We start from the raw sequence: 25,197 nt of genomic DNA on the forward strand, positions 1-25,197 counted from the left end.
CACCCGTATGTGAATTTTAGCAGCTCCCAATCACACTATGGAATGATAAAACTTCGCCTTTAAAACTCCACAATATCAGCAGGCAATGTGGTTCATATTAGCTCGTTCAACTCTCCCAGCCAGCCTAAAAGACGGCTTTTAGGCTTCCCTGGGGAAAAACAGCGTTGTGTCGTTCAATAAAACAACTGTACTCCTGCAATCCTTCTGTGATTTCAGTTTGGGGAAAAAAAAAAAAAAAGCAGTCTTTTAGGACTAATACTGATCCACTTCTGCTTTTTTGATGATTTCGTTCTCAATAAGCCCCGGCCTCCAATAGCTGTGTTCAAACCACCAACCACATGTGCGGCGCGGGCCTGTCAGCCACCGGCCCAGCAACAGGAACTTGGGACACTCCAAAGGGAAGAGGCCGCCCGCTCAGTTCATAAATACGCAGAGCGCAGTCAGCAACTCCAGATCTGACGGTGCCGCTAGGGAACGTTTTTGCTGGATAATTTGAAAAGGAATGTGAGAGGGAAAAACAACAAGACAAAACAAAAGACCTTCTCCAACCTACCCAGACATATCTGCTACTAAAATGGCTTAACCCACTCAGTAGAATATTTGTGCCAGACGAACAACTATCTACAGCAGTTTTTATTTTTCCTGAGGAAGCGCGTGTTGGGAACATGTCCACCTCTGACTGCAGGCAAGATGGCCTGCGTTGTGGAGGAGCCATGAACTCGATTACAGGGGTTGCTGCTGGGTCTTCCTTTTCTCCTTGGGAATTAGCCCCTTTAACTCTTTATCTATTTAGAACGTATATAATGCCAGCGTGGAAGCGCAGAAATCAGGGGCAGGAGACTGTGGCAATCCACACTTAAGTTTGAGCATTAAGCATTATCACTATATCATGTAGGCTGCAGGGTCCAAGCAGAACTCACTGTCTTCTATACATAGCTGCACACCAGAGTCAAAAAAAAAAAAAAAGAAAAGAAAAAGGGGGGGGGAAAAAGAGACGGATGATGTTTTGATGTTTTCAGAAAATTCATTTAAAAATAATCTTACAGTTTCAAGCACCATTTAGTCAAAAGAGAGGGGCAAAAAAAAAGGAAAAAGAAAAAAAGTGCACTTCTTTCAATGTGCTGTCTTGTCCCTTTAATGTCCTGAAGGATGGGCCAGCTCAGGATCTCTGAGATCTCACCTGAGAAAACAGAGCCTAAGTGCAGATAGAGCACACCTGAATGCCACCTAAACATACCCGCTCGCACAATAGCTCGCTTCACAATTCCTGACATGTCTGAAATATTTCTAAAGGTTAGATAAAGTAGCAGATAAGATCTTTAAAAGCACAGTGTGCTTTGTGCGAGCTAATTTACTGTTAGCTAAACCATGTTGACAGATATGCAGGTATTTTACTCTGCGACCAATTAGAAGCAGGCAGGCATTATGAAATGCCTTTCATTTCACTAGAAACTCAGATTATTAAGCTTGTATGTTAATGCACACTTTGGACAGTTGAGCCTTAAAAGAATAAGAAGTTGTAAAGCAAATGGCATTTCCTGGATAGCCTCAAGGGAATTTTGAATACTGAGCTCAGGGTCCCTGGTGGGAAGCAGCAATTTCAGCTAATTAGGGTGAATAGCAAAGTGTTGCATTTGGTCAAAACATTCTGTTAACCCTCATTTTTGTTGGCACCAACAAGAGTCTGGATTTTTTGCCTCTCTCTCTCTCTTTTTTTTTGTGAATTCACTGCAGGAGTGCAAGGCACACAGCTCACATACATTAGGCAGAAAGTCAAAGGAAACGCCAAAGTTCAACTAAAGTACAAGTAATTAGAACCAGATTCTCTGCTGCTTGTATGTGTGCATTTGATTGTAGAAGTTATTTATAAGCCTCCAAACATTTGAAAAAATAACTATATACTGTAGATCATTTAATTTTTATGTCTAGTCTGGAAAAAAAAGTCTGCTTTTAATCATCTTCCAGGAAAGAGCCAGGAACTGGGAAAGTGGGTCTCAATTGTTTCAATACAAATTTCTCTCTTTCATGTGCCACATAAAACTATACTATAAAATTAAATCCAAAATATCACTGACTCAAGCCCCTAACCTCCCCTCCCCCCCCTCTTTTTAATAAAAAGCTTCTTTGAATTTGTCATGCTTAAATAGTTTGCATTGTTACAAGGGTTTTTTTTAAAAAAACTGTTGTTTGGAAGACAGACAAGGAAAAAAAAAAAAAGAGTGAGAGAGAAAGAAAACATTATGGTGGAGACTTGCCAGCCTTGACTTAGTAACCTGGCCATGACCCTCCAGCGAGTGTGTGTTTGACCCGGTCACACGCGATCCTGGCTGCGTACTGTTGCTGGGTTGTAACTCCCAGATATTTTTACCATATATACAACAGGTGTGGATCACAGGCAACGGAAAGACAAAAAACAAGAGTCTCGCCTTGTGTGAAGATGCTGATTTTCTTTCTTTCAAAGAAAACGCCCAAAGCAAAGAAGTCGCGCTACGATTTCATTTATTGACACTGTCTGTGCTGGATTATTGTCCTCCGTGGGAATTTACACTGAGCCGGGCAGGGGGATGCACGGCAGGGCAGCAGAAAGGAGCGAGACCGCGGAGAAGGAAGAAAAGGCTCAGGGGAAACAATGCACAAAAGATTAATCAACTTACATTGTATTACCAAATTGCAACATCGGCGCTGCAAGCCCAACCTTTTCTTGTCAGGCTGAACATCTACTAAGAAATACTCTTTATGGAGAGGGTATATAACATACATGGATTAGAACCTAGGCTGCCACAATAGCTAGATCGAGACAATATGTTACCAGGATTTCACAAATACTTCGGAACATTTTTTTTTTCCACATTTGAGGTTCATCTGTGGTTTTTTAGGTTTTTTTTTTTTTTTGGTGTAGTTCCTGTTAGCTGCACACATCTGTCATAAAGCTATTACATTAAGTTACTCCATTTTAATTTATCGTCACTACTTTTCCAGCATTAATTTTAATCAAATCATAGTTCAGCTTCACAAGACAGACTAGGTCTTAAGGAGGCAGGATTTGGGCTAAAAGACAAAAATAAAGTCCGCAGGCTTGTTTTGACTATGAAAAGGAGCATTTTCAAAAGGGACATCAGGGTATTAAACTTTATGATCTGTCTTCTACTTGAGAGTGCCCAATACTATTTTTTTTTGTTGTTATTTGAAAAGCTAGAGTCTAATGAAGAGATAGATCTTCATTAAGAACTGCTAAAGATTTCTACAGTACGCCTCAAATAACAACGATAAAAATAACGAAAAGTCTAGGTCATGGAAACTAGAAATCCAATCTGCAAGTTCTTTTTAGCGGTCAAACTGCACACCAGGTCAGCGGGAAGGTGCCTCGGAGCGGGTCATTGTGAGGGCCGTGCCTGCAGCACCGGCTCCTGCTGCCAAGGGCCACCTCCAGCAAGGTGCCAGCCCCGAAGGGCCGGGCCCGCAGCCGCAGTCCCTAAAGCTGAAGCGCAAAGTTCCTGCCGTAGCTCGGCCCGCGGAGCAGCGAGCGGGACAGCCGGCACTACAAGGAGCAGCGAAGCCTGCACTTCACACTGACATTCTTACCCTAGACACGTTCCGAGTCCAAGCTTGGCCATTGCTCCACTGCAGACATATAGAAAATCAGGACATATTTGCTTTCCCCTACTCTTTTGCATCAGGGCAGTGTTTTCTCCTCCCCGCCCCTTGGCATCTTGCGTGTTTAGACTACAGGCTGCTCTGGGCAGGGTCTCGGTGTGTGTCGTACAGTCACCAGCGCTGTGGGACCCCGGCGCGAACAGCAGCCAGGCAGACTCGGGAAGGCTTTCATTTCAAATGCTTATGTGTTTCAGTGCTAAGATGCTGATTAACTTCAAAGGATGAATCTCCACAAATGCCTTCTTCGTATTCAGCAAACGCATCTGCTCGTGTATACCCAGTCATATCTGCAAAAGCGAGTGTTCACTCGCATCTGCTGCATTTCTCCCAGTTAAGAACTGGGAGAGAGAGATGCATCATATTCCTTCATGCCTTTCATCAACAAAATTGCCCAGTTTCAATTGCACAACTGTAATGTTAACCAGTAGAGTCAAGTAACACAAGTCAGTGGAGTCAGTGGATACTGATCTTGGCCATATGACAACAGTATAACCCTTTAAAACCCTTATTCATATCAGGTGATTAGGGCCAGGAAATACAGTTCAGTGTCTTATTACCAGCATACCAGAGTTACCCAGATTTATTTTCAGTAAATCAGAACACAGCAGTGCCTGCCATTTGTTTACCCACCCATTCTAGTCTTGTAATTTCTCTTCCTCAACAGCTTGCTAACTTGTTCATTCATAGCACAGATTCATCGTTCCTACAAACATCCTCTGCTGGTTGCCCAGCAAATTATTTTGTCGTGTTTCGTAACATCCTTTTCTCTCTGGCCTCCAACTGATCCATGTTAGGCGTGCAAATTTGGCTACCTGGCGTTCGAGAGCCATTTGTTCCCACGTGCCGGTGGTCCTGCCGGGCAGGCGCCTTCCCAGGGACACCGTCATGCAGGCAGCAGGGGATGACCCTCGGAGCGCAGCCCCTCGGGCCACGCGGGCCCCAGGCCGCTCTCACGGGAACACAGAGCCCTTTCGTTCTGCCACTTGAAGCTGCATCTCTTCCACCTATCCCATCTACAAGCATGGTCTCTAGTACCGCACTACTGGAGTAACTCCATGAACATTCCTATTCTTATCTTCGTAGCACACCAGCGAGATAAGAGAAGGGCTATTCTTCTCACTGTAGAGATGGGAAACAGAAGCACTGACAGCTCAGGAGTCTGCTTTGCCATGTCTTAAATTCCTAAAAAAGTGCAAGCTGCACTGCTGTGGCGTTGTGAACAGCAACCAAGAACCCAACTGCAACTTCAGCAGAACTTTATCAAAGCTCTTCTCAGTGCACCGAATCTGGGGCTCTGAAGCACTCCCCAGCTCGCAGGCCTGAGCATGCAGGGCAGTCCTGATCCCTTGAGAGCCATGATCTCTCCGACCAAACTCGTCTTCATTTTCTGACCTTAATAGCCAGCTAGAAGCCAGCCTGCTGCAAGATCCCCCCACCTTGCATGGGATGACCCAGGAACCTCCTGGCAGACGACAGAAGACGCAACACAACGGAGGAACCCCTCCTCCGTTGGGGTTAGAAGCCCGCCTTCAAAATGAAAAAGAAAACATGCTAAACGAAAAAATACGGTTCAGACCCTATTTGCTCTACCAGCGAATTCCCAGATCCTAAACCTGGAGGAAAGCGGCACAGTTGGCACGCAGAGGAGCCACACGGAGAGAGGGGAAGGACTCGGGCCCCTTGCCTCCGTGCAGGAACCCAGAGCCTATTTCTGGGGCCCATTGCTACAACTGCGGTGTCACAAATGTGGTGTTTTCCCTGCAGGATCAATTATAAGAAAAAAAAAAGGCACAATGTGAGGGACAGGACAGTTAAATATAATGGAAATCTGATTCCTTTTCCAAACCTGCTTTACAGTGTAATAACCACCAACTCCATGGAATAACCCTCATTCATAAACATTTAAGTGGGAAAAAATCAGACACAGTATCTTCAAGAATAAATAAAAATTGCAAGGGAAATGAAACGATTACTATTATCTCTATCTATATACCCTCAGATATTTTACTAAGTCATAAAGTCTCCTTTTATATTTATTGTAAGTTTTATAGTGCCTTCAGCACTTTTCTTTTACCTTCAAATCTTTTCAAGCATCCAAACAGAATAACTAAAGGAATATTTTATTTTTCAAAAATCACCTCTTAACCAAGTATTAGTTTTCGGTATTACTCTGTCTGTCAAAATATTTAATTTTCTATATATTCAGGATATTCTTATAACACTATCATGGCTTTTGCTGTGGCTTGAATCCAGCAGGAAAGATGAATGCTTAAATATTTTTAATCATGTACTACCATTACACAGTTGTTCAGTACCACGTGGATAAAATAAAACTGTTGTGTTCTATTCATAAATGCAGTAAAATTGACTTTCTATGCAATATTTTTCCATATAATTTTATTCCTCATACTTTAGGACCATTAATTTTGGATGTTTTAATCTTCAGGATTTTTTAAATCTTAGAATTAATATAATGACTGAACAAGAGCCAATTCAGTGATAAAAAGTACTTCAAGTAAGTACAGCAGCAGTTTAAATTCTGATCATCCCAATTAATTTGTATAACAGCCACACTGCTGGATATCACTAATTGATTTATATACCCTCCTTTCTATACCCATTTACAAGGGCAATTAGGAACTCTATCACATATGTTTAAATGGGTTACATTAGAATTATATCTAGAAGCTGAACTGCTTAGATTAAAATCTTTTAAGGACAGGTAAATTCTTCATTAATGAGTACGCTATCAATCCACTACAAATGGCCTATAACCTTTAAGGCAGTACATACACAGTGATAATATTTTACTATTCATGGGCAGTTTGGAGTTGACTTCAGTGATGAACTCAGATGCTATTTTTAATTGTTTTTAAAATTGCGTATTAGAGACAGCAATAAACACTTGCAAATTAGTATTATATTACCCACGACTTTCTGCAAAGCATGGTTTCTATAAACAAGTTCAAATGAATACATCTGTAAATAATAAGTGTAAGTATGCTAAATTTAATGAATAAGGGCACTAAAAGAAACTGAACAGTAGGGGTGCAGCAATCAGAGTAACTGCCCATTTTATTAAAAATGTATTGTTTCCAGCTTTCGCTTTACAAGGCTTTTATTGCTCTGCTGATTCTAAGTTTTGATTTCCTTAGAGAAGGAGGTCTAGTCTGTGTTTTCTATTACAGTGCCCTTTTTTATCAGGCTACAGCCTATTGTCTTGGTTATCTCATCACCCCGGATCGGGATCTCACAGCTGGGCCTTTGTCCCAGACTTTTTTGGCACGTTGCCAGTCAAAGGTGTGATTCTTTATCGAGGTAAGCTCCTTCACGGGGAGCCGTGATGAGTGTGCAGCCGCCCCAGCCCTTTCCAGGGGCTAATGGCACTCAGGCCAAGTGAGCACGTGCCCAGCATCTTGGCAATGCACAACGTTAAGGACATGGGCGACGTTTCCTTTCTTGAAAGATACCTTCTTGAACCAGGAAGCTATCCGAGCAAACATCACCCAGCCCCTTAATGTTATGCCAGTAAATCTCTGGGGCACCTATGCTTATACATAAATGTTTTACATCTACATTGCTTACTTCCCTCCTAAGTGCTAAGACTGCATAAAACTATTTACACCTCCCTACTTGCACTCATGTTGCTGCAGATGTAATTAAAACAATACATTATTTCCATTTAGACCCGGCATACTACTACTACAAAAAAATGCTTCCATGACCTGGGCTCATCTGCCAAAAGAGAGGTTGTTAGTCCAAATCTAAACCTTCCTGACGTCTCCAGCACACACGCGTTGACAATGTCTGAGACCAAAGGAGGGACAAACTCAGTTGTCCTCCATTCCTTCAGCGTGCTAGACCAAGACCAAAACATTGTATTACTAAGAGCAGCGCACCTCAATGTTTCTGATACTGACATAAGAAATCCAAGTTTATGGAGTATTTAAGAACCAAGTATCACTAATATCTTTTGCAGGGGATTAATAAAGCATATAGTTGATCAAGCTGTAATGCTTTCTGGCACAGAGTTTCAATATTTCTAAATTAAATAATCACTGAGCAAAAGACACGACGGTAGGAAGGCTCTATAAAAAAATGACTGTACCAGATTTCCACTCCTTGTAGTTCATCATTGAATTTACATAATATCTTAAATCTATCTTTTAAAATCTCTTATTGGTGCAAATTACCTCCCCCTGCTGCGGTTCACCTGGCAAGTGTCATTCTGCCCATTTCCCTGCTGCTATAACAGAGGCTGAAAGTTGTGAAAGGTCTCAGTGTCCTAGAGAAAAGTGGTGGCAACACTGCAATTGCTGCTATAACCTCTGTCTGGAAGACCAAAGATTAATGAAATACGACAGATTCAGAGGAAACTAGAGACAAGGTGAGCATTCTGACTGGCCAGCAAGATTTTCCCAACGTTCAGTTCTCTTAGTCATATCTGCATGGGATTTTCCAGCTAATCACCTGGAGCTGGGAACACTCATCACTACCTGTATGGGATCTGTCAGTACCTTTCTCACCTGGATGAGAAGAAATACTTTGTCTGTACTGCCGACAAACTCAGAGGAAAAACAGTTACTCGTCACCTGGTGTTTGCTATTCAGTGAAAATCACTTTTTTCATGTGAGATAAAATCACAGATGATATCTGGACACTACGTTCTAATCTCTGACTTTTAAACGTTACTAATATGATTACCCAATCTTTATGCAGCAATGTAAGTATGCACCACAGAACCTGCATTCCGCAGGGAAAAACCTCCCTTGCCATGCTCCGGAGATGGGGGCCCTCACCTTTCGCAGAGGTAACTACTCTTCTTTTCACAAACGCCCTCCCAGTGGCCGCGGTCTGAAGGATACGGTGCTGAACGCACATTCCTGCAGTGCCATCCTCCCGGGCGGCTGGGTGACAGCTCGGCAGCCGAGCGGGACTTCGGAGGAGAGCAGAGCGGAACGGGGGACACGCCGGGGCTGCTCAAACCCGACCCGGCCCCCGAGACTACGCACGTGCCTTCGAGTCCAGCACGGCCCTGAGCACCGGTATTTATGGGGTGCCTGTAACAAGGCAGAGCAGCCATTTTAAGGGATTAGTAAAATATAATGGGCCAGTGTTTATTAGCTGGAGAGCACGCTTTTTCATTTCTTAATATTTGCACAAGGCTGACAACTGTGCGGCATTGTGTAAGTGCCAGAAGTTATAATTCACCCAGGCAAGGTTTTCACAGGAAAGGCTTGGTGTGTTTTCTCTTTGCCTCCTTTGCTTAGCTCTGATCTTGCTTTGTCCCTTGCTGCCTAAACCTCTTGGAAACGCCAGCAAATCCCATCGCTTCTAATCCCACCTAGGCACAACACGCGTCACCCGAAGATCCACTGAAAGGGCTGCTACATAAAAAGAAAGAGCAACCCGTGAAGCCCAGCAATGCTCCCCAGAAACGTTTCCCTTTACCCGGGTTAGGACGGACACGGGCGCTCGCGGTGGGGGCAGGGGCGCCTTTGGGAAAGGCCTCGCCGGAGACACCCGCTGCCTCGCGGCATCCCCGGCATTTGCAAACCAGGCGGCCCGATCACCAAGTCCTATTGTTTCCTCAGATAAGCAGGGCCCCAGTGAACAATTAAAGCTTTCAATAAATAATCTGTAAGCACATTGGTTTGATTTACTGTTATTTGATCCAGCAGTTAGTTTCAATGGGGCAGTTACTATTGATCACATAAAGTACTCCAGACAAACACGAAACACTCGCGCAACTCCATGGATTATTACTCTTTATCTGCCACTCATCGGGGCTACTTGTAATGGTTGCGAGATTTAAAATCAATAACAACAATTAGTGCTCTGGATACGCGCAGGAATGAATCATGTGAAATATGTTTTGGTTCAAAAATGAAACACAGAAGAGCTTGCAAGCATGGGGAGACACTGTTACAAGTAGCGAAACTCTGAAATCATTTCTCTTGGCGTTATAAAGTGCCTGAAAATGAGGGTAAGAAAATACATACATTTAAAAATATGCATTTATTTACATATATAATCTAAAAAACATATTTTAAATGCATCTGCAAGTATGCATCTGCAAGCATACACACAATTATATGCAGCCATTGGCAAGATTTTCAAACTAAACTGAAGAGATTTAGGAATACAACTTTGAGGCAAGCTGATGAAAAGAATGCACATAATTTTGCATTGAAAAAAAAAACCGTGATAAACCCTGCAATTTCATACTCCCGCCTTGACCTCTAAGGGCGTTTTGGGTTGTTAACAACAGCAGGGCTTGCTCCTCTATACAGAACTGAAGAAATGGGAGAAGGTCTGATTCTTGCTCCCACTGGCTTTTACCAAGGAATCTATCATGAAAAAAGGCTGTCTAAATAAAAGAAATGAAAACAAAATGAAATTAATACAGCTGTAAATTGGTTGTGATATACACAGTAAAATATCTTTTTTTCCCTTAGCTTTAGACTCATAAAATTAATTGTGAAACTAATCAAATGCATGGAAATAACAGTATTTTCAAATCTCTGCAAGAGTAATCCTTCTAGATAATTAAAATGCAAAGCAATAAGAGAAATGTTTTATCATTAAACTGTAACCAGAGCTCTGTGTGAAATCATCCATTCAGAAGACTTGTTTTTCATCAATTATTTGTTATTTATCTGATGTAAATATAAGAAGGTCTAATTAAAATGTATGACTCCTTATGCAGCTTCTTGTCATTAAGACCAATGAAAGCATTCTGAAGACCATAATGAAATAATTATGTTTGCCTTTAAGAATCCTCTTCAACAACACATGGCAGTACTACACTAAATTAAAACATCAGGAACTAAATTTCTCTTGCATCTATTTCCATTTTCACTAATTATACCCCCAAGCTTTCCAATAGACCAGGCCTTAAAATTCTTTTGAAGCTGAAACAGCCTAAGGAACAGCAGCCTTTTCACAGCAATGGACTTTGATGAAGAAACAAAGGTAATGCAGGCCTAGGAGCATTAATATTTCAAAAAGAGTTATCATGCGAAAATGTGTGTTCATTTGAAAAATGGGCTAAAAGATTGTTGGTGGAGAGCCAGGTACGTGTTCCAGGGAAACCGATACTCTGATTTAATCTCGCAGAATTGCGTCATTCCTTCCTCGCCGCTTTTCGTCAGAGTGTTTTCTTGCTCTGCATAGAGTGTGCTTAGCAAAAGCATGAAGACAGCAGCATTACTGGGCAGCACCAGTGTAACAACACGCGGCAACCAAGTTCTGCCTTCACGTTCTGGCCAAGGTGAAAACAGCCACCTCGAACAATCCCAGGCGTCATTTCCCAGGGAAACGGCAAGGGGAACAGCCATCCCGTCACACAGCATCCGGACACGTGGCCCTTCTGCGCTTCATCCACTGCGTCTTGCGGCATCTACCCAGAGCTTGGAGAAGGATGAGGATTTGGATACGGAGAAGCCACGACGGGATGTGAGTCAGCTCAGACGCAGTGGACCAAAGGCTAAGTCTTCATTTCAGACCCTAACATAATGGGTCCTTATTGACCTCAGAGAAATGAGTGTGGTAACAGGCACAAAAATTAGAAGGATGAGCTGTTCATACACTTAGTTAGCCAGGAGACCATGTGACAAAAGATGAGGGTTTGAGAATAATAAATTCTTCTATGAAGCCACTCTCTTCCCCCACTCCAAGATACTTTGCACAAACATCTGAGAGACTTCAGTGCTTTTTCATGACTTATTTCTCATTTAAATGTTGGTGTTCAAAGTGTGAGGTGGAACCCAAAGGCCCATGAACAAGGACAGGTCTCCCAAGATTTCCAAGCCAAGCGCTAAGGTGGCGCTGACACAAGCCCCTCGCCTAACTAATGAACTTTCTTCCCAAATGAGAAGAGCAAACAAATCAACAAAGCAAAGGAATCCTTTTAAAAGATCAAGAAAAACCTCCTCTGATTACAGATTGAGAGACAAAGGTATGAGCAACTGTTTATAAAAACAAGCAAACAACCCTCCCCAAGGACCTGATCCTCACAATAAAAAGGCTAACACGCACGTGCCTTTTTTAGCTAGTCCTCTGACTTGTGGACGAAGCCAAAAATGCAGACTGATGGATTAGCGCTCTCTGTCAGGAAGGCAAGGTTTGCAGAGAAGATAGTATCTTAGATTAGATTAACTGCAAGAGCGGGCAAAAAACCCCCAAAGAGATGAGCTTTGGGGCACACGGCCACCGCTCCAGGTCTGAACCAGGGGGCTGGGGGAAGCGCCTGCCTTTGGATCAGGCGCGCCGGACACAGCAGCACGCGCAACGTAAGCTTTGGGCAGGTATCACCAGATGGCACTGTTACACAGTTTTCCAAGCCCTTTTTTCTCAGTGTGCGAGTGAATGTTTAGTCTTGGAAAGACAGGGGAGGCTGCTGTAGGCTGGGAGGAGGAAGGTGAGCGGCAGAGGAGCCTGTTCGCTGCTGCTGTCTCCAGCAAGAGCAGCTCTTGAACAAGAGCTCTCTGGAGAGGTGGCAAGTGCATGGAGGCTCCTGACAGGGCACTGCTGTAGGTTGCCTAAATACCTCCGCCCCAAAGTGGCATTTGCACATAAATAAAATATTTAAGCCAAGTCTGAGACTGCTAGACGCACTCATCAATCAGTGACTTGCAAATCCTCTTGATACCTATCAGTCAGCAGCTGGCAGAGGAGCGGTCCTAGCGCAGGAGTGGAGGACGAGAAGAAAGGCCAACGCTATCTCCAAGGAAAACAGCCCTCTCGGCACGGTGAGCTGCCTCGCTGCCAGGGAAATACTGACAGGATGTGCGCCGAGAGGAGCCCGCGCCGACGCAGCGGCCCTTGCAGGAGCTCTTCACAAGCTCTATTCAGATATAAAATGACAGGATTCAAGAGATTTTCTGTTTCGTTGGACTGCGTGTATCTTTTCGAATGAACTATTCCTTCCTCTGTTTGTAAATTATGGGCACAAATGGCTTTCCAGGATTTGAGCACCCATCTGAACAGAGGGAAATCTGAGTTAAACTGAGCTGTGGCAGTCAACTGACACCGAGTTTTAGGTGCAGCACCAGACAGCTTGTTTAACTGCTCAACACCTCAGCTGTATGTGCTTAACATTAGAATAATCCTTTATTTCTAAATTCTTCACTTGCCTTGTCCATTTTTAATGTGAATCTTCCAGGACAGGAGCTACTCTTCCTATGCATTTATTCAACATCCAGCATGATGGCATCAGCTTTTACTGGTCTGTGAGGCTCAGGCATATGAGTGGTCCGTGCTTGAAGTTCCTATTAAAATCACGGGTGGAGGATTGGGTGCATGTGAAGTGCTTCACTGGGTAAGGCTCTAAAAGACAAAAATATACTCGATTTGTCCATTTTATCACTTGAAGACCCTTGCTAAGTATAAAATGTGAGCCTCAATGAAAGTAATGCGGTTCAGTGGAAAAAGAGCCTTCAAATCATTAATGAAACTCATTAGAGATAAAAAAAATCTTTGTGGTGAGACATTTATCTGTTATTTTTATTAGGGAATGCACTCATGGGGCAAAATGCAAGTCACTGAAAATGCATAAAATGGGAACTCCTCCAAACTATGGATGGACCTTAACAACACACCCTCAGCGGTGAAGCTCCAAAACACTTTGAGAATTTATAAATACTCATTCAAGCTTTAACCTATTAAACCTATACAAGTGTCTCTTGTATGTATATATTTAACTTACATACTTTTATACTATTCAGTGTATATATGCTATAGGCAGGGGAAAGAAAAATCACCTTGTCCGAGGGGAACAGAAGGTGTATTATATACCCTATGCCTGAGATTCTTTACACAGACTTGCTGGATTATATTTCCAGCTCTCTTAACAAAAGTATTTGAAGAAGCTGTAAAACTCAAGCAGAAAGCTAAAACAAAGTGGGGTCAGTTATATAAGGGCCGGCATTAGTTTGTTAAGGTTTTTTTTTTTTTTTTTCCCCTGCCCACTCCCAAATAAAGGGACAAAGAAGTTAACATTGTGGGAATGTGCTTCCAAACCACATGATATCCTTATCAGATTGTCATGTACAACAGAAGTTCTCACACACCGACCCCATGCTGAGGATCTGCCTGAGCCGCCCCGTCACATGGTGCAAGTTCTCCCCTCTTATTCAGATGACTAAAAAACGAGCTCAAGGAAGACAGACTTTTTGTCCCCCCCTCCCCAGAAAATAAGCAAAAGGTGCCGTGACCACACGCGTGTTAACTCACTGCCATTGGGGAAGCAATCCAGAGCAGTTGCAACGACAGACTACGAAGCAGATAATGCAGCTATTAAAATGTACACCAGAAGGCAAAGTTTGAAATGGTCTGAGATAAAAAGCAGTCATCACATATTAAATGTAAGGAAGCAAAGAGACAATCAGAGAAATTAGTGAGTCAGGGAAAAAATAGGATTGTGGTCGAAATGCTAAGTTCTGCAATGTTGACTTGCGCATTTCTAGAATAGGGCAATATATCCTTAAAAACAAGTCCTACTTTGTCCTGTACTTCGCCACCTCCCCTCTTACTGCCATGAACTCTGTGATTGAACTGCTTTTTCAGATAGTTTAGGTAAGGTGGGAAAAAATGCTTTAGAATTATTTAATATGGAATTAACATTCTGAGTAATGTTTGGTCACTTAAAAACAGGGCCTTTTTTCAATAGTGCCAAGGGAGCTCTTAGATGCTCAGCATTTTTGGAAACGAACCCATGAAATGTAGATTAAGGATGCTAACTTCAGGCTACTGTTTCTGAAATTCCGAACTTTTGAAATGCATATGCTCATGCAATGACAGACTAATCAAACCCTAAACGTGATTTTTAAAAAAACACACAGTAAAACACACACGTTTCATGATTACAATTGTAAGGAACAGCTGAGATTAATATGACTAAAGAATACACAGAAGAATCACTCCCTCGTTATCAGTTGTTTATTTTGCATCTAGAATACATAAAAAGGCAGTAGCAGACAAAATACATTATTCCTGGTTTTCCTACTAACAAATCCAGTGTTGCTATCCTCCTGCCTGTGCTTTTTCTTGCAGGACGGAGGAGAAGCTGAATTCTGTTATTTTAGAGTAGTTTTGAGCATTTCATGGCTTGTATTTTCATGGTTCCAATTGGTTTGTGTGGGCTTGGATTTCAGCAAGAAGTGGCATGGGTCACACTGCATGGGGACAGACTTCATGCACACGAGCAAAGGTCAAAATCAATCATAGCTTTGTATTTCCAGGCCTATTACTTTTGGCAGTTTACCCTGCCAGAAGGGGCTAAAATATTTGCTTCCCAAAAGGAGTAAACAGCTATAAGGGGCACAAATGCACAAACTTCTTCAGGCACCCAGCAATAAGAGATGAGGTAAAAGGGTTTCTTTTTATCTTTTCTTTTGTCTTGTTTTATTGATTTTCCTCCTTTTTTTTTTGCAATAGCCACTACGCTATCTAAACATTATACATCACATTTGCAGCCCGGAGCTTAAAGATTTCAGAGCAGAGGCACTTGAGGAGGACAATAGGCCCATTTAGGCAATTATATTCTGCAGGCTTTGTTATTAGGCAGCCCCGCTCAGGCCCAGAAAGTCTGGATAATCAAACGTGTCCAAGTACAGGAAGGGGAAAAGTACAACCCCACCCTCCTTTACAGCCGCTGCCAGGATCCTCGGCTTCCACGGGGTAAAGTCTTTTCTCCGACGTTCCCCGGCCATTTCGCGCGTGAGCCGACCCCCTTCCCCGCTGCGGGACCCGTGGCCGGGCCGGATGCTCCGGGGACGCGCTGGGCGCAGCGGAGCGGTGCGTCCCGCGCATCCACGCGCCGCTCCGGGGGCGCCGGCCCTGCATCCGCTCCCGCACTCGGAGGGCACCGCGTCCTCCCGCGAATTCCGCGGGGAAGCGTTCCCGGGCAGGCCCTGGAGCGGGAGAAGCTGCTGCCGAGGCGCAGCACAAACAAACGCCTCTCGCCGCGCGTTAGCGGGCCCTGAGCGAGGAGGATAACGTTTCTCCAATAAAGGCGCTCTTCCCAAGGAAATCAGCCCCAGCCATGGAGCTGGAAAGTTTTTCTTTTTTTTTTTTTCCTTCCTTTTTTTTAATAAATGAACTTTAAAGAAAATAACCTGGTTCAAACAGATCTCGCCTTCTGGGCACTAGCAAACACACCTGCAGCAATATGATACTTGGGAATGCAGATTACAAGTCCTTCACTTCAAAATGTTTGTTTTCAAACTCAGAAAGATGAAAGAAAATAAAGTACCAAGCTTTTTTCTTTTCTTTTCTTTTTTCTTCTTTTTTTTTTTTTTTGCAGTTGAGCACAGATGTTTCTAGTATTTCCAGCGCTCACAGGGAACAAGAACCTGACCCAAACATTGCAATAATCTGGAATTTAGATGTAAAATTTATGCCTCCTGGGTTTTCCTCTTCGCGAACTTTTTGGAGGCTAGAACCTCGTCGCTCATCTCCAGCCAACCACCCCCCACTGCACCGAAGGAAAACTGTATACTGAAGAATGTCTGCATCGGATTTTATTGCCATCTGTGTAACTTTCACCTTCATCACACTGAGTATGTTTTTAAATATAAGAAAACACAATATATCATACTCTTCATTATATTGTTTGCTGAAATACAGTAGTACTGTTAAGCTTATGGTTGTTTGGGGCATTCTCTTTTCTTTTTTGCCTGCTTAATGAGTGAAGACTACTGAAAACTTTTCTTTTTCTTGTTAATAGGCTCTTTTAATGCTAAAGCAAAACTGCCATTTCTTGCAGCTCATTCTCTCCTAGGGCCTGTCCCGTTTCTGCTTTCGTGCTATTTAGTAAGCTCACATTTCTCTAAAAGTTACTCCTTTTTTTCTTGGTAATTGTTGTCACTGTGCCACGAAGACCTGGAAAACTGTATTTTATAAATGTAAACTCATCATTCTTGTAATCCTAACTCTAGTCATTTTCACTCCTCCTAAGAACGGTTCTCCTCTAATTTGATTATACTGACCTGATTTTTATCTCCCGAGCACTCAAAGGAGTTGGAATTACTTGTGATTAAAAGTGCAGTCAGTTCTACTCTCATTTCCGAAGCCACAACTTTTCTCTATGTAAATACATCATTCCTTTTTTTAGACCTCTAGCAACATAACTAATATCGCCTAAAAATATAAGCGTGTACGAGCACAGTTAGGTGTTTCTTCTGCGCTCGCAACGCATCTTGTCCCAGGCAGCGACTAATGTTTGAGTTGCAACCCCATAAAAGGCTTTTCCTCCCACAGCGGGGAGGAAGAAAAATCCCACACAAGTTTAGGTCACGTTTGGGCTGCCTCTTACTCCCTCTTTCAGTTTGCAGACCCTCGTGGGTCAGGAACTTGGCCTGCAGCCGCGCGGCGCGTTTGCTTGCAGCATCGCAGCGGGGTTAAGGCAGGGAAGATGCGCTGGAGTGGGAGACCTCCAGCCCCAGGAATTGAATCCCGTGTTTCGGTGGACACCCTGATGCTGTTTGGGGGCTGCTGGGAGCCTGCATCGTTCATGTGTCATTCCCGGAACAACCTTTTTACCTTTTACATTTATGTTTTGGTCTGCAACCAGGCCTCTATCAAAGCAGGATTTCTAAGGCCTACAGCAATGGCTGCAGGTGTGCTGCAGAGCCAAAAATTAAACAACAAACTACTTAAAAAAAAAAAAAAAACACAAAATTAGCATCAGCTACACATCTAATAATTTCAAAATTTGGCTACAATAACATTCCCTGAAATCACAAAGATCTTAATAAAAACAGAGAATCAGGAAACACTTGACTTTGAATTAAACACTGTTATCTTTGCATTTGCAAGGACTGGAGCAATTTTTAAATGATTAAAAGCTTTCTGTAATGCAGAAATTCTTTTCTTTTTTTTTCAGTCAGTAATTTCAAGAAGCAAAAGATAAAAAGGCCGCTGACAGAAGTTTCGTATTTTATAAACCTTTAAAACCTTTATAAACCTACGTATATATACCCACACACGTAAAGTGCTCACACTTTTTTTTTTTTTCAAAATTAAACCCCAAACTTACTCTACAAATCAGACAATTCTCCATTTGGAGCACAGTTGAATTTCTTTGCCGTATTTATATATCATTAACTTTCATGGCTCAAGTTACAGCCACCGTCTTATAATTCAGGTTTCAGCCTAGTTTTAAATTCCCATGCAGTGAAGATTAATCCTATTGCCTACAAAGTTACGAGACTGGATTCCTGAAGGCATTCTCCTGTATGTTTTTTTATTTACTCTTGTTAATATGAGTTTCTTTGATTAGCTAAACTTCAGCGTTATCAACACTTGTCTCTTATCGCGGGCCCAAGGCAAATGACATATTTACCAGTCATTCCATTCTGATAAGGTGTAATCCTGTGTTTAACTTGTCCAAGAACAAACACGATATATTTTGTTTTTTAAGAATCATGCTTCTAGTTATTAACCAACTAACAGGGAACAAACAGGACATTTTAAAACCAGAAGTCATTTAAAGGCTCTTTTGCAAATGGAAGCTTTTTACGACAGCGTGTGACTCCTACTTCAGTAAAGTTTATTTAATTCCAACTTTCCTCCATATGAGTGCTGAACTTATACGAAGGATTAAACTATGGAAAGGGGAAAAAAGAACACATTTTCTGTGAAACATCTGTTTTTTGTTTTCTTTTTCCTAACTGAAGTTCACCCATAGCTAATAGCATTATTTTGAAGTAACAGATTTGTTTCATAACTTGTTTGAAGCATTTTGAAAACAGCGCAGAGAAAAAAAAATGCTGAACTTTGTAGCCTTATGCTGAACTTCATAGTCTTATGCACTCCAATTTCATTGTAAAACCATCAAAACATCTGAAAACCTGTGGGCTGGCAGTCATTGATTTTCACAATTCTGTTTTCATTGTGTAACCCACACAAATGTCATAAGCTGAGCGAAAAGTTTGGAGCAGAGTGAAAAACACACCAACCATTTTATTTATTTATTTTTCAATTCCTCCTCCTCCCCTCCTGCCGCTGCCCTGAGCTAAAAGACACTGAAGGGAGAACCCCTCCAATTCTTTAGCAATTCTTTAGCCTACTGCAAAAGAAAAATTTCCAACGCAATTCTGCAGTTAATGGTGTACTGAAGTGCCCGAGAGCGTGTTAAAAACGTTTTGATAGATAGCCAAGCCATTTATCTAAATCACCGTCAGAGCAGCGAGGCATCCTGCAAGCTTTTCTGCAGAGGATAAGGTGATGCTTTCTAGCACCCCTCGTCATTCCTCAAACTCCAAACCGGGGGGCTAAAACCCTGCCGCTCTTGGCCACCTACGGATTTCGGCACCAAATCGAGCCGGTTAACATGATAATACCTTTGGAAAAGTATCCCTGCACCGACTGTTCCTCCTCCCTTAGCAGTGCAGCCCTGCCTCAACCTCAAGGTATAGAAATAATTGATGGTTAAACTCAAAGGGTGTTCACAGTAAGCAGTTTTCTAGCAAAACAGCAACTTCTTAGAGCAACAAAGTGGAGAAGAAAGGTGGCAGCAAGGTCAGTACAAAGAAATATTGCCTTTTCTTAGGAAACTTAAAACTACTGCCTGATTTTTCTGGAATGGCACCTACACGCTGCAATTTCTACACCTCTTTAACACAGCAGTGTTTTAATTGCTCCGCTGCCCTATGCATCCAGACTATCAAATGTGAGGCAAAATTAGATTAAGGAGGCAAAGCAAAAAAAAAGAAAAAAAAACACACAACAAACTACCACAGAGATGCTATGGAAATTTGCCCTTCAGCGGTTGAAGTTTTACACGTGCTGCATTATGTTATAATTGTACGTGTTCCCGCTCAGCTCTGCAACTCTTATGGGGATCAATAGGCTACATAAAAAAAGAGGAGACAAGCAGAAAACAGCTCGGCGTTGCTTTCCTCGCCAAGGGTGCGAAAGGCTTGCAAAGCCACATCTTGCAGTAATGATGCCCACGCTCCCCCTCCCCACCACCTCTGCTTGAAATTTATATATATATATAAAAAAAAATTAAAAAAAAAAACACACATGCAAACAATCAAATTGCTTCAAAGTGGAAAATAAAGAAGAGTCGCCGGGACCTACATTGAGCACTGTGCCGGTGTTGCCACTCTGTCTGCGCCAGTCCGCTGAAACACGCTTTGAGAGCCTTCTCCTGGAGCATGCAGGAAGACGGGCTCGCCGTGTAGAAATCCAGCATCTGAGCGGGGCTCACTGCTAGGACATCCATACAGTCAAACATGATTCCCCGTGCGCGCCGAGCGCCTGCGGAAGCGCTTTTCCTCTAGGTGTGGAGGAAAATGGCACATAAAAGTACACCCAACTCCATCAAACTCTGCCCCTTTTTTGGCACGTAGGCTGTTGGTCTTTTTCCCAGACCAGAATCATGAATTATGACAGACAACACAGCTAAAAGCCTGTAATTGATCCAAATGATCATTTACCATTTTCCAGGCTGCCCAGCCAACCCAGCCAGGCGGGGGGGACGCGAGCCGCGCTCCGAGCCGTCCCGGCGGCCCGTTCCCCCCCAAAATCCCGGGAGTGCCGGTGCCGCCGCGGGGGCCTTCCCCGGGCGCCCGCTGCCCCTCCGTGCGGCCCGGATCGCCCGCGTCCCGGCGAGGAGAGGGCCGCGGGAGCGAGCCGGGATCCCCCTCGGCAGCGAATAGATCCTTCTGCCTCCCAACAGCTCACTTCCTACTACTTGTGTCACACGGAATGAAAGATTGAATTGCCTAATATATGCGAGTGAACTCTCCGTGAACCCTTCCCGGGCTGCTAACCTTCAAATGACCCAAGCGCTCTGACATCACCAGCTCCCAGGATTCTCACAGCGCTTAAAAACTCCCGGCAGCCCCGACCGGCCGGCCAAGCCGCGCACGGACACACGGCCGGGCCGCCGGCAGCCGCGGCCCGCAGCGCGCGCCGCCCGCCCCCCCAAAATGAAACAACTGCGACCCACACACGTGCCAAAAAAAAAAAAAAAAAGAAAAAAGGGACCGTGTAATAACACAATAATAGAAATAGCAAAGTGCCCCGTGAGCCGCGGTTTTTTTTTTTTTTTCTTTTTTTTTGGAGGGGGAACAGGGCTGCCCCCGAGCTCTCTGAGGGGCCCTGTCGGCAGCCCGCGCTCCCCACGGGGGCAAAGCAGGAGGATCGAGGTGACCTCCACCTTGTCCCTGCCTCGGAGATGTTTGTTTTTAGTTTATTTTTAGGAGACTCGCTCGCTCTTGCCGCCCCCCTAAGGGCCGTCTAGCTGACTGAAACGCCTCCCAAAACTCTCGTGGAAACAGCAGTTCTTGCAGCCGACCGCCCCGCACCTCCGGCCGGGGCGCCCGGACCTTTGGCTGGGGTCACCAGCCCTGAGCAACCTTCACAGGCTTGTCTTACGTGTATGCAGATATATACGTATGTGTATATATATAAACAACCTCCTGCTGCAAAGTCTTGCTCACAGGGACGGATTCTGTCAAAACCTTCACTGGTCCTTTATTCCTACGGACATGTCGAAAATTAAAAACTACAGAGCCCACCTGGGGGACACTCCTCGTGCCCCATTAGGGAAGGACCCGCGGATGAGCACGCTTTGGCTTTAGGAAGATGCCTCAAGTTAAATCCCAGGGGCGTTTGCAGCTTATATAAGGCTTGAGTTGGATTTTTGGAGGCTCGATACACCCCACTTTTGGAAGGGCTTAACACTTTCCTCCCTTCCACGCCTCTCTCCATGCCTCTCCCTTGCCCAATTCGCAGCGTTTCTCGAAATCTAAAGTCAACGTGGGTGAGGAAACTAGAAACTGAAGCACTCTGTGACTGCCCTCCTCTTAACTCCGGCACGGGGACCTGGCGAAGCCCGGGATGGATGCTGAGCTCACAGAAGCAACCGGAGCCTGCAAAGAAACCCTGCAAGGGGGTTCACTCTGGGACCTGCACAACCAGTTTAATGGATGCGATGTCCCCTCTCTACAAAAAGGCCTTTGATGCACTGAGAGCTCTGTTACAATGCCTGCCGACTGCATTAGCAAAACTTCTCACAAAGATTCGAGAATTAAAAAAAAAAAAAAAACCCACACGCACACCAAACACACTTGTTCTCTGAAACTGATATATCCGTATTTAAAGCAAACTGCCAGCAGAAAGGCTCGCTGCAATCTGGAAGCAAATCCGTTTGAAGAGATAAAAACAAAAGCCTTTCTTAATGTGTGTGCTGCTTTTTTTTTCTTTCTCTCTCCCTCTCAGACAGAAGAGATTTAGCTGTCCCTGCAGTAGGCACTGTCTCCTTCCATCTTCTGTCGAGGCAGAAGTGTTATAAAGTTGGAGTTTAATGGTGCCTTTTTTTTTTTAAGGACTTTTTAAGGACTTTTAAAGTTCGTCAGGGCGTCCTCCCCCATTCTGGAACTCCTCAAGCTAAAGAAAGCCCTGACACTCTGTAATCTGAAAATTATGCACAGCACACGTTTATCCAAAAAAGTCATCCTTTAGGGAAAGGCTTGTTTAAACAAATTGGAGCTAAGCAAGTAGTGTTCCCAGTATTTAAAAGGGGTAGTGGAAAACCCGTTAAGTTTTTGTTAAAAGCTATTTTGCTATGAAATGGCTTATTTTGAAAAACAGAGCTAAATTGAAAGGCAGTGTTTCTTAACTAGATGATGCAGAATGCACGAGAAGTTTGGAATATTTAATGCCTCATCACAAAAATAATTGGAAAGAATCATACAAAACACAGTGTGTTTTGTCAGTCTCTGATTTAGGGAGAAAATAGCGTTCTGTGCAGACCAAGGTTCTGGGAACAGTTTAAGCTGATGCCAAGAAAAACATACTGCCCACGTGAGTTAAAATAAATAAAATTGTACATACAAACAGAAATATAGTTATGTTTATTCCATTACCAGTCTTATAAAACCATATTTAAAAATAAAACCTGCTTGCTGTACCTCAAAATGTACACTGGCATCTTCTGAAAGTAAATGTCAGGAATTCATGCTTAACTGCTTACGCATTTCGAACCAGGGCTTTTCACACTGTATCTAAATAAGCCAGGTAGCTTGGAATGTTTTATTATGAAAAACAGTTGTGCTGCTTAAAACCATATTTATACAAATGCTTATACCTCATACTTACAGTAAAACCATGAGTAATTAACAAATTCTTTGAATAATCAAATAGTTTGCTCATATCTCACTTCTACAATATATTAATTTGTCTATCCCACATTTCACTTCGAAATAGTATGCTATTTGCTTTGCTAAATAGAGTATCAGGAAAATGCATGTTCATAAAACACTGAGTATTTTCTAATTTCAGTCTAATTAATCATTCATATACATTAGAGAGCTAACTAGTAAGCTGGTTAATTCAAATATAATGAAACTTTAAGTATTGTCATTTATTTTAAATTGTACCCAGCTCTTGTAGAGGTGCAAGCAGGGAAAAAAAAAAAACTTTCTAGTATCTTCCACTTTACCCATACCAAAAGATTCTGATTTCACATGACCACTTCGATCTGTTTTGTCTCAGACTGTGATGGCAGAAACTTTACAATAAACATATTCTTAGCCACAAGTGAAATAAAAAGCAAAAGTTCAAGTCAGAAATCTATTTCCTTTGGTGTTACTGTATATTTGTCAGTGTGACATAGCACATTTGAAACCCATAATCATAAAACAAAAATTTACAGCCAAGGTTTAGGGTCTACATCTGTTTCTCTGGTTTTTGTACTGCAATTACCCACTGGACAATTCAGAAAGGAGCCCTATGAATCATGCGCTGTGCACACGTTGGTGCCGGTCACTTTTCCTTTAGCACGGGAGCCTGAGGATGCTGTAATGTGCTTCACCGGGAGGCAGAGCCATAGCCAGAAGTAGGGTGAGCACTAGGCTCTCTAAATAAAAAACGACTTTACTAGAAGCAACATGATACCCCTGGAATATTACAGGATGGAAAAATTAAGAAATGCATGCCGAAATTTTCTCTGAAACAAAACACCTCAGGGGGAGCATGGTACTTTCCTTTTTAGTTTTCTTTTTTTTTTTTTTGCATGCATTTAACTATTAATCACACGTAACACTCTCTTGAAACAGTTTTGACAGCAGAGTAAATGGTTACTAGTGAATGATGTGTGTGTTTAAGCAGTGAAAGCAGAGACAAAGTGATGTTTTCTTCTACTCCCTGGGCAAGAGCTGACACTAAGCTTGCTGCCTCAGCTTTGATACTCACAGATTCCTTTGTGTCAGTTGCTGGGAGAATCGCCGGCAGTTCACTAACCCTGCCGCGCACACACAGCCGCTTTGATTTTTACCTCTTCATTGAGGAGAGATGTTAATATGAAACAGTGCTCGGCTGCCTGGCTTTTCCAGCCTCCCCCCGCACCACTGGAGACACGGGGTTTAAAATCTGAAAACCTGAATTCCCACTTTGGCCCATGCATTTTCTTTTTTTTTTTTTTTAGCGGTATGGGATGCTTTCCTCACGCCTCAAGCAGAAGGAAGATGTTAAATCATGGTGTGCCAGAGAACGGCTGAAGATTTAACCCTCCTGAGGTTCTTCTAAGGAAATGGTTATCAATCTGCAGCAAGTGTGGTCCTACCGAAAATAAAACAGCTCCAAATAACCCGAGTAGCAGGGACAGACATGGACTGCAGGGAAATCGAGTCAAAAAAGTGGGGTTCCTCCCTGGACTGCTGTGTTCGGCTGTGCCCAACTCACAATGCCCCCAAAAGGAATTTGCACAGAGCAGGAAGAACTACTTCAGATCCTTCTGTGGGCCTGGAATACAACAGCAATCGTCAAGAGAAAACTCAGCACACAACTATGCTGTATATTAGATGGGAAAAGCAGAGCTAGTGAGCTACAGATCCAGAACTTGGGCGTGCAACCAGCCCGTGAAGTCACTTGTTGATAATGTTTTCCTTGTTTGTTTTGTTTTATCAACAGGCAAGCGTTTGTAAAGATGTCTTCAAATCTGATTGCTTAACTCAGAAGCTATAAAGAATCACCTCCACAAACTGAGTACAACGCTGTGATTCTTAGAATTTTTACGGAATTTTACACTTTTTCAGACAGAGAAAGAGAAAAAATGCCCTATATGATCAAACTGGAAGTTTATCTGGCTCAACAACCCACTTCTAAGAGCAACTGCACCCAGATCTTTTTTAAGGGAACTACAGGAATCCCTAGTGATTGATGAAGTATAATTCGCCCAAAGGTCCTCCAATAGTTCCCTAAAAGCAGATGAGTAAGCATTAAAAAAGCATGATATTTAATATCCTTGCCAAATTTGTTTTTGATAATAGCACTGGTATTCTGGATAGTTGCCCATATCTAATGTCTTTTTGGACTGTGACACATTTGTAGTTGGGTGACACACAAGGGGATCATCAGGCAGCTTTTGAGCTTTGAGACAACGAAGGATGAATACTTTTTTTTAAACGCTGTAAAACTCATCCGTGCTGTAAATATTAGAAAACCCAGCCCCAACTGCACCTCTCTGAGGCCCCAAAGGCCAACTGCTGTAGGCCCCAGAAAGGTCGGCAGAGAGGCAATGACGTC

General features: G+C 43.1%; 1 protein-coding gene across 2 annotated transcripts in view; it reads right to left on the reverse strand.

Moving 5' to 3' along the window:
* RARB (retinoic acid receptor beta) overlaps positions 1-25,197 on the reverse strand; it is a 298,547-nt gene that overhangs the window by 59,498 nt on the left and 213,852 nt on the right. Inside the window, exon 1 of one of the 2 annotated variants that reach the window (XM_010228388.2) lies at positions 19,744-20,129. The exons of the other annotated variant lie outside the window; for it this stretch is intronic. Within the exon in view, the coding sequence (XP_010226690.1) occupies positions 19,744-19,900 (157 nt within the window). The 5' untranslated portion in view covers positions 19,901-20,129. Of the gene's footprint in view, positions 1-19,743; positions 20,130-25,197 lie in introns of those variants that run through there. 2 annotated transcript variants of the gene reach the window in all.

The sequence above is a fragment of the Tinamus guttatus genome, unplaced genomic scaffold (genome assembly GCF_059628265.1).
Source record: "Tinamus guttatus ecotype Peru unplaced genomic scaffold, ASM5962826v1 Tinamus_guttatus_pri_ptg000115l, whole genome shotgun sequence".
NCBI classification, from domain to species: domain Eukaryota; kingdom Metazoa; phylum Chordata; class Aves; order Tinamiformes; family Tinamidae; genus Tinamus; species Tinamus guttatus.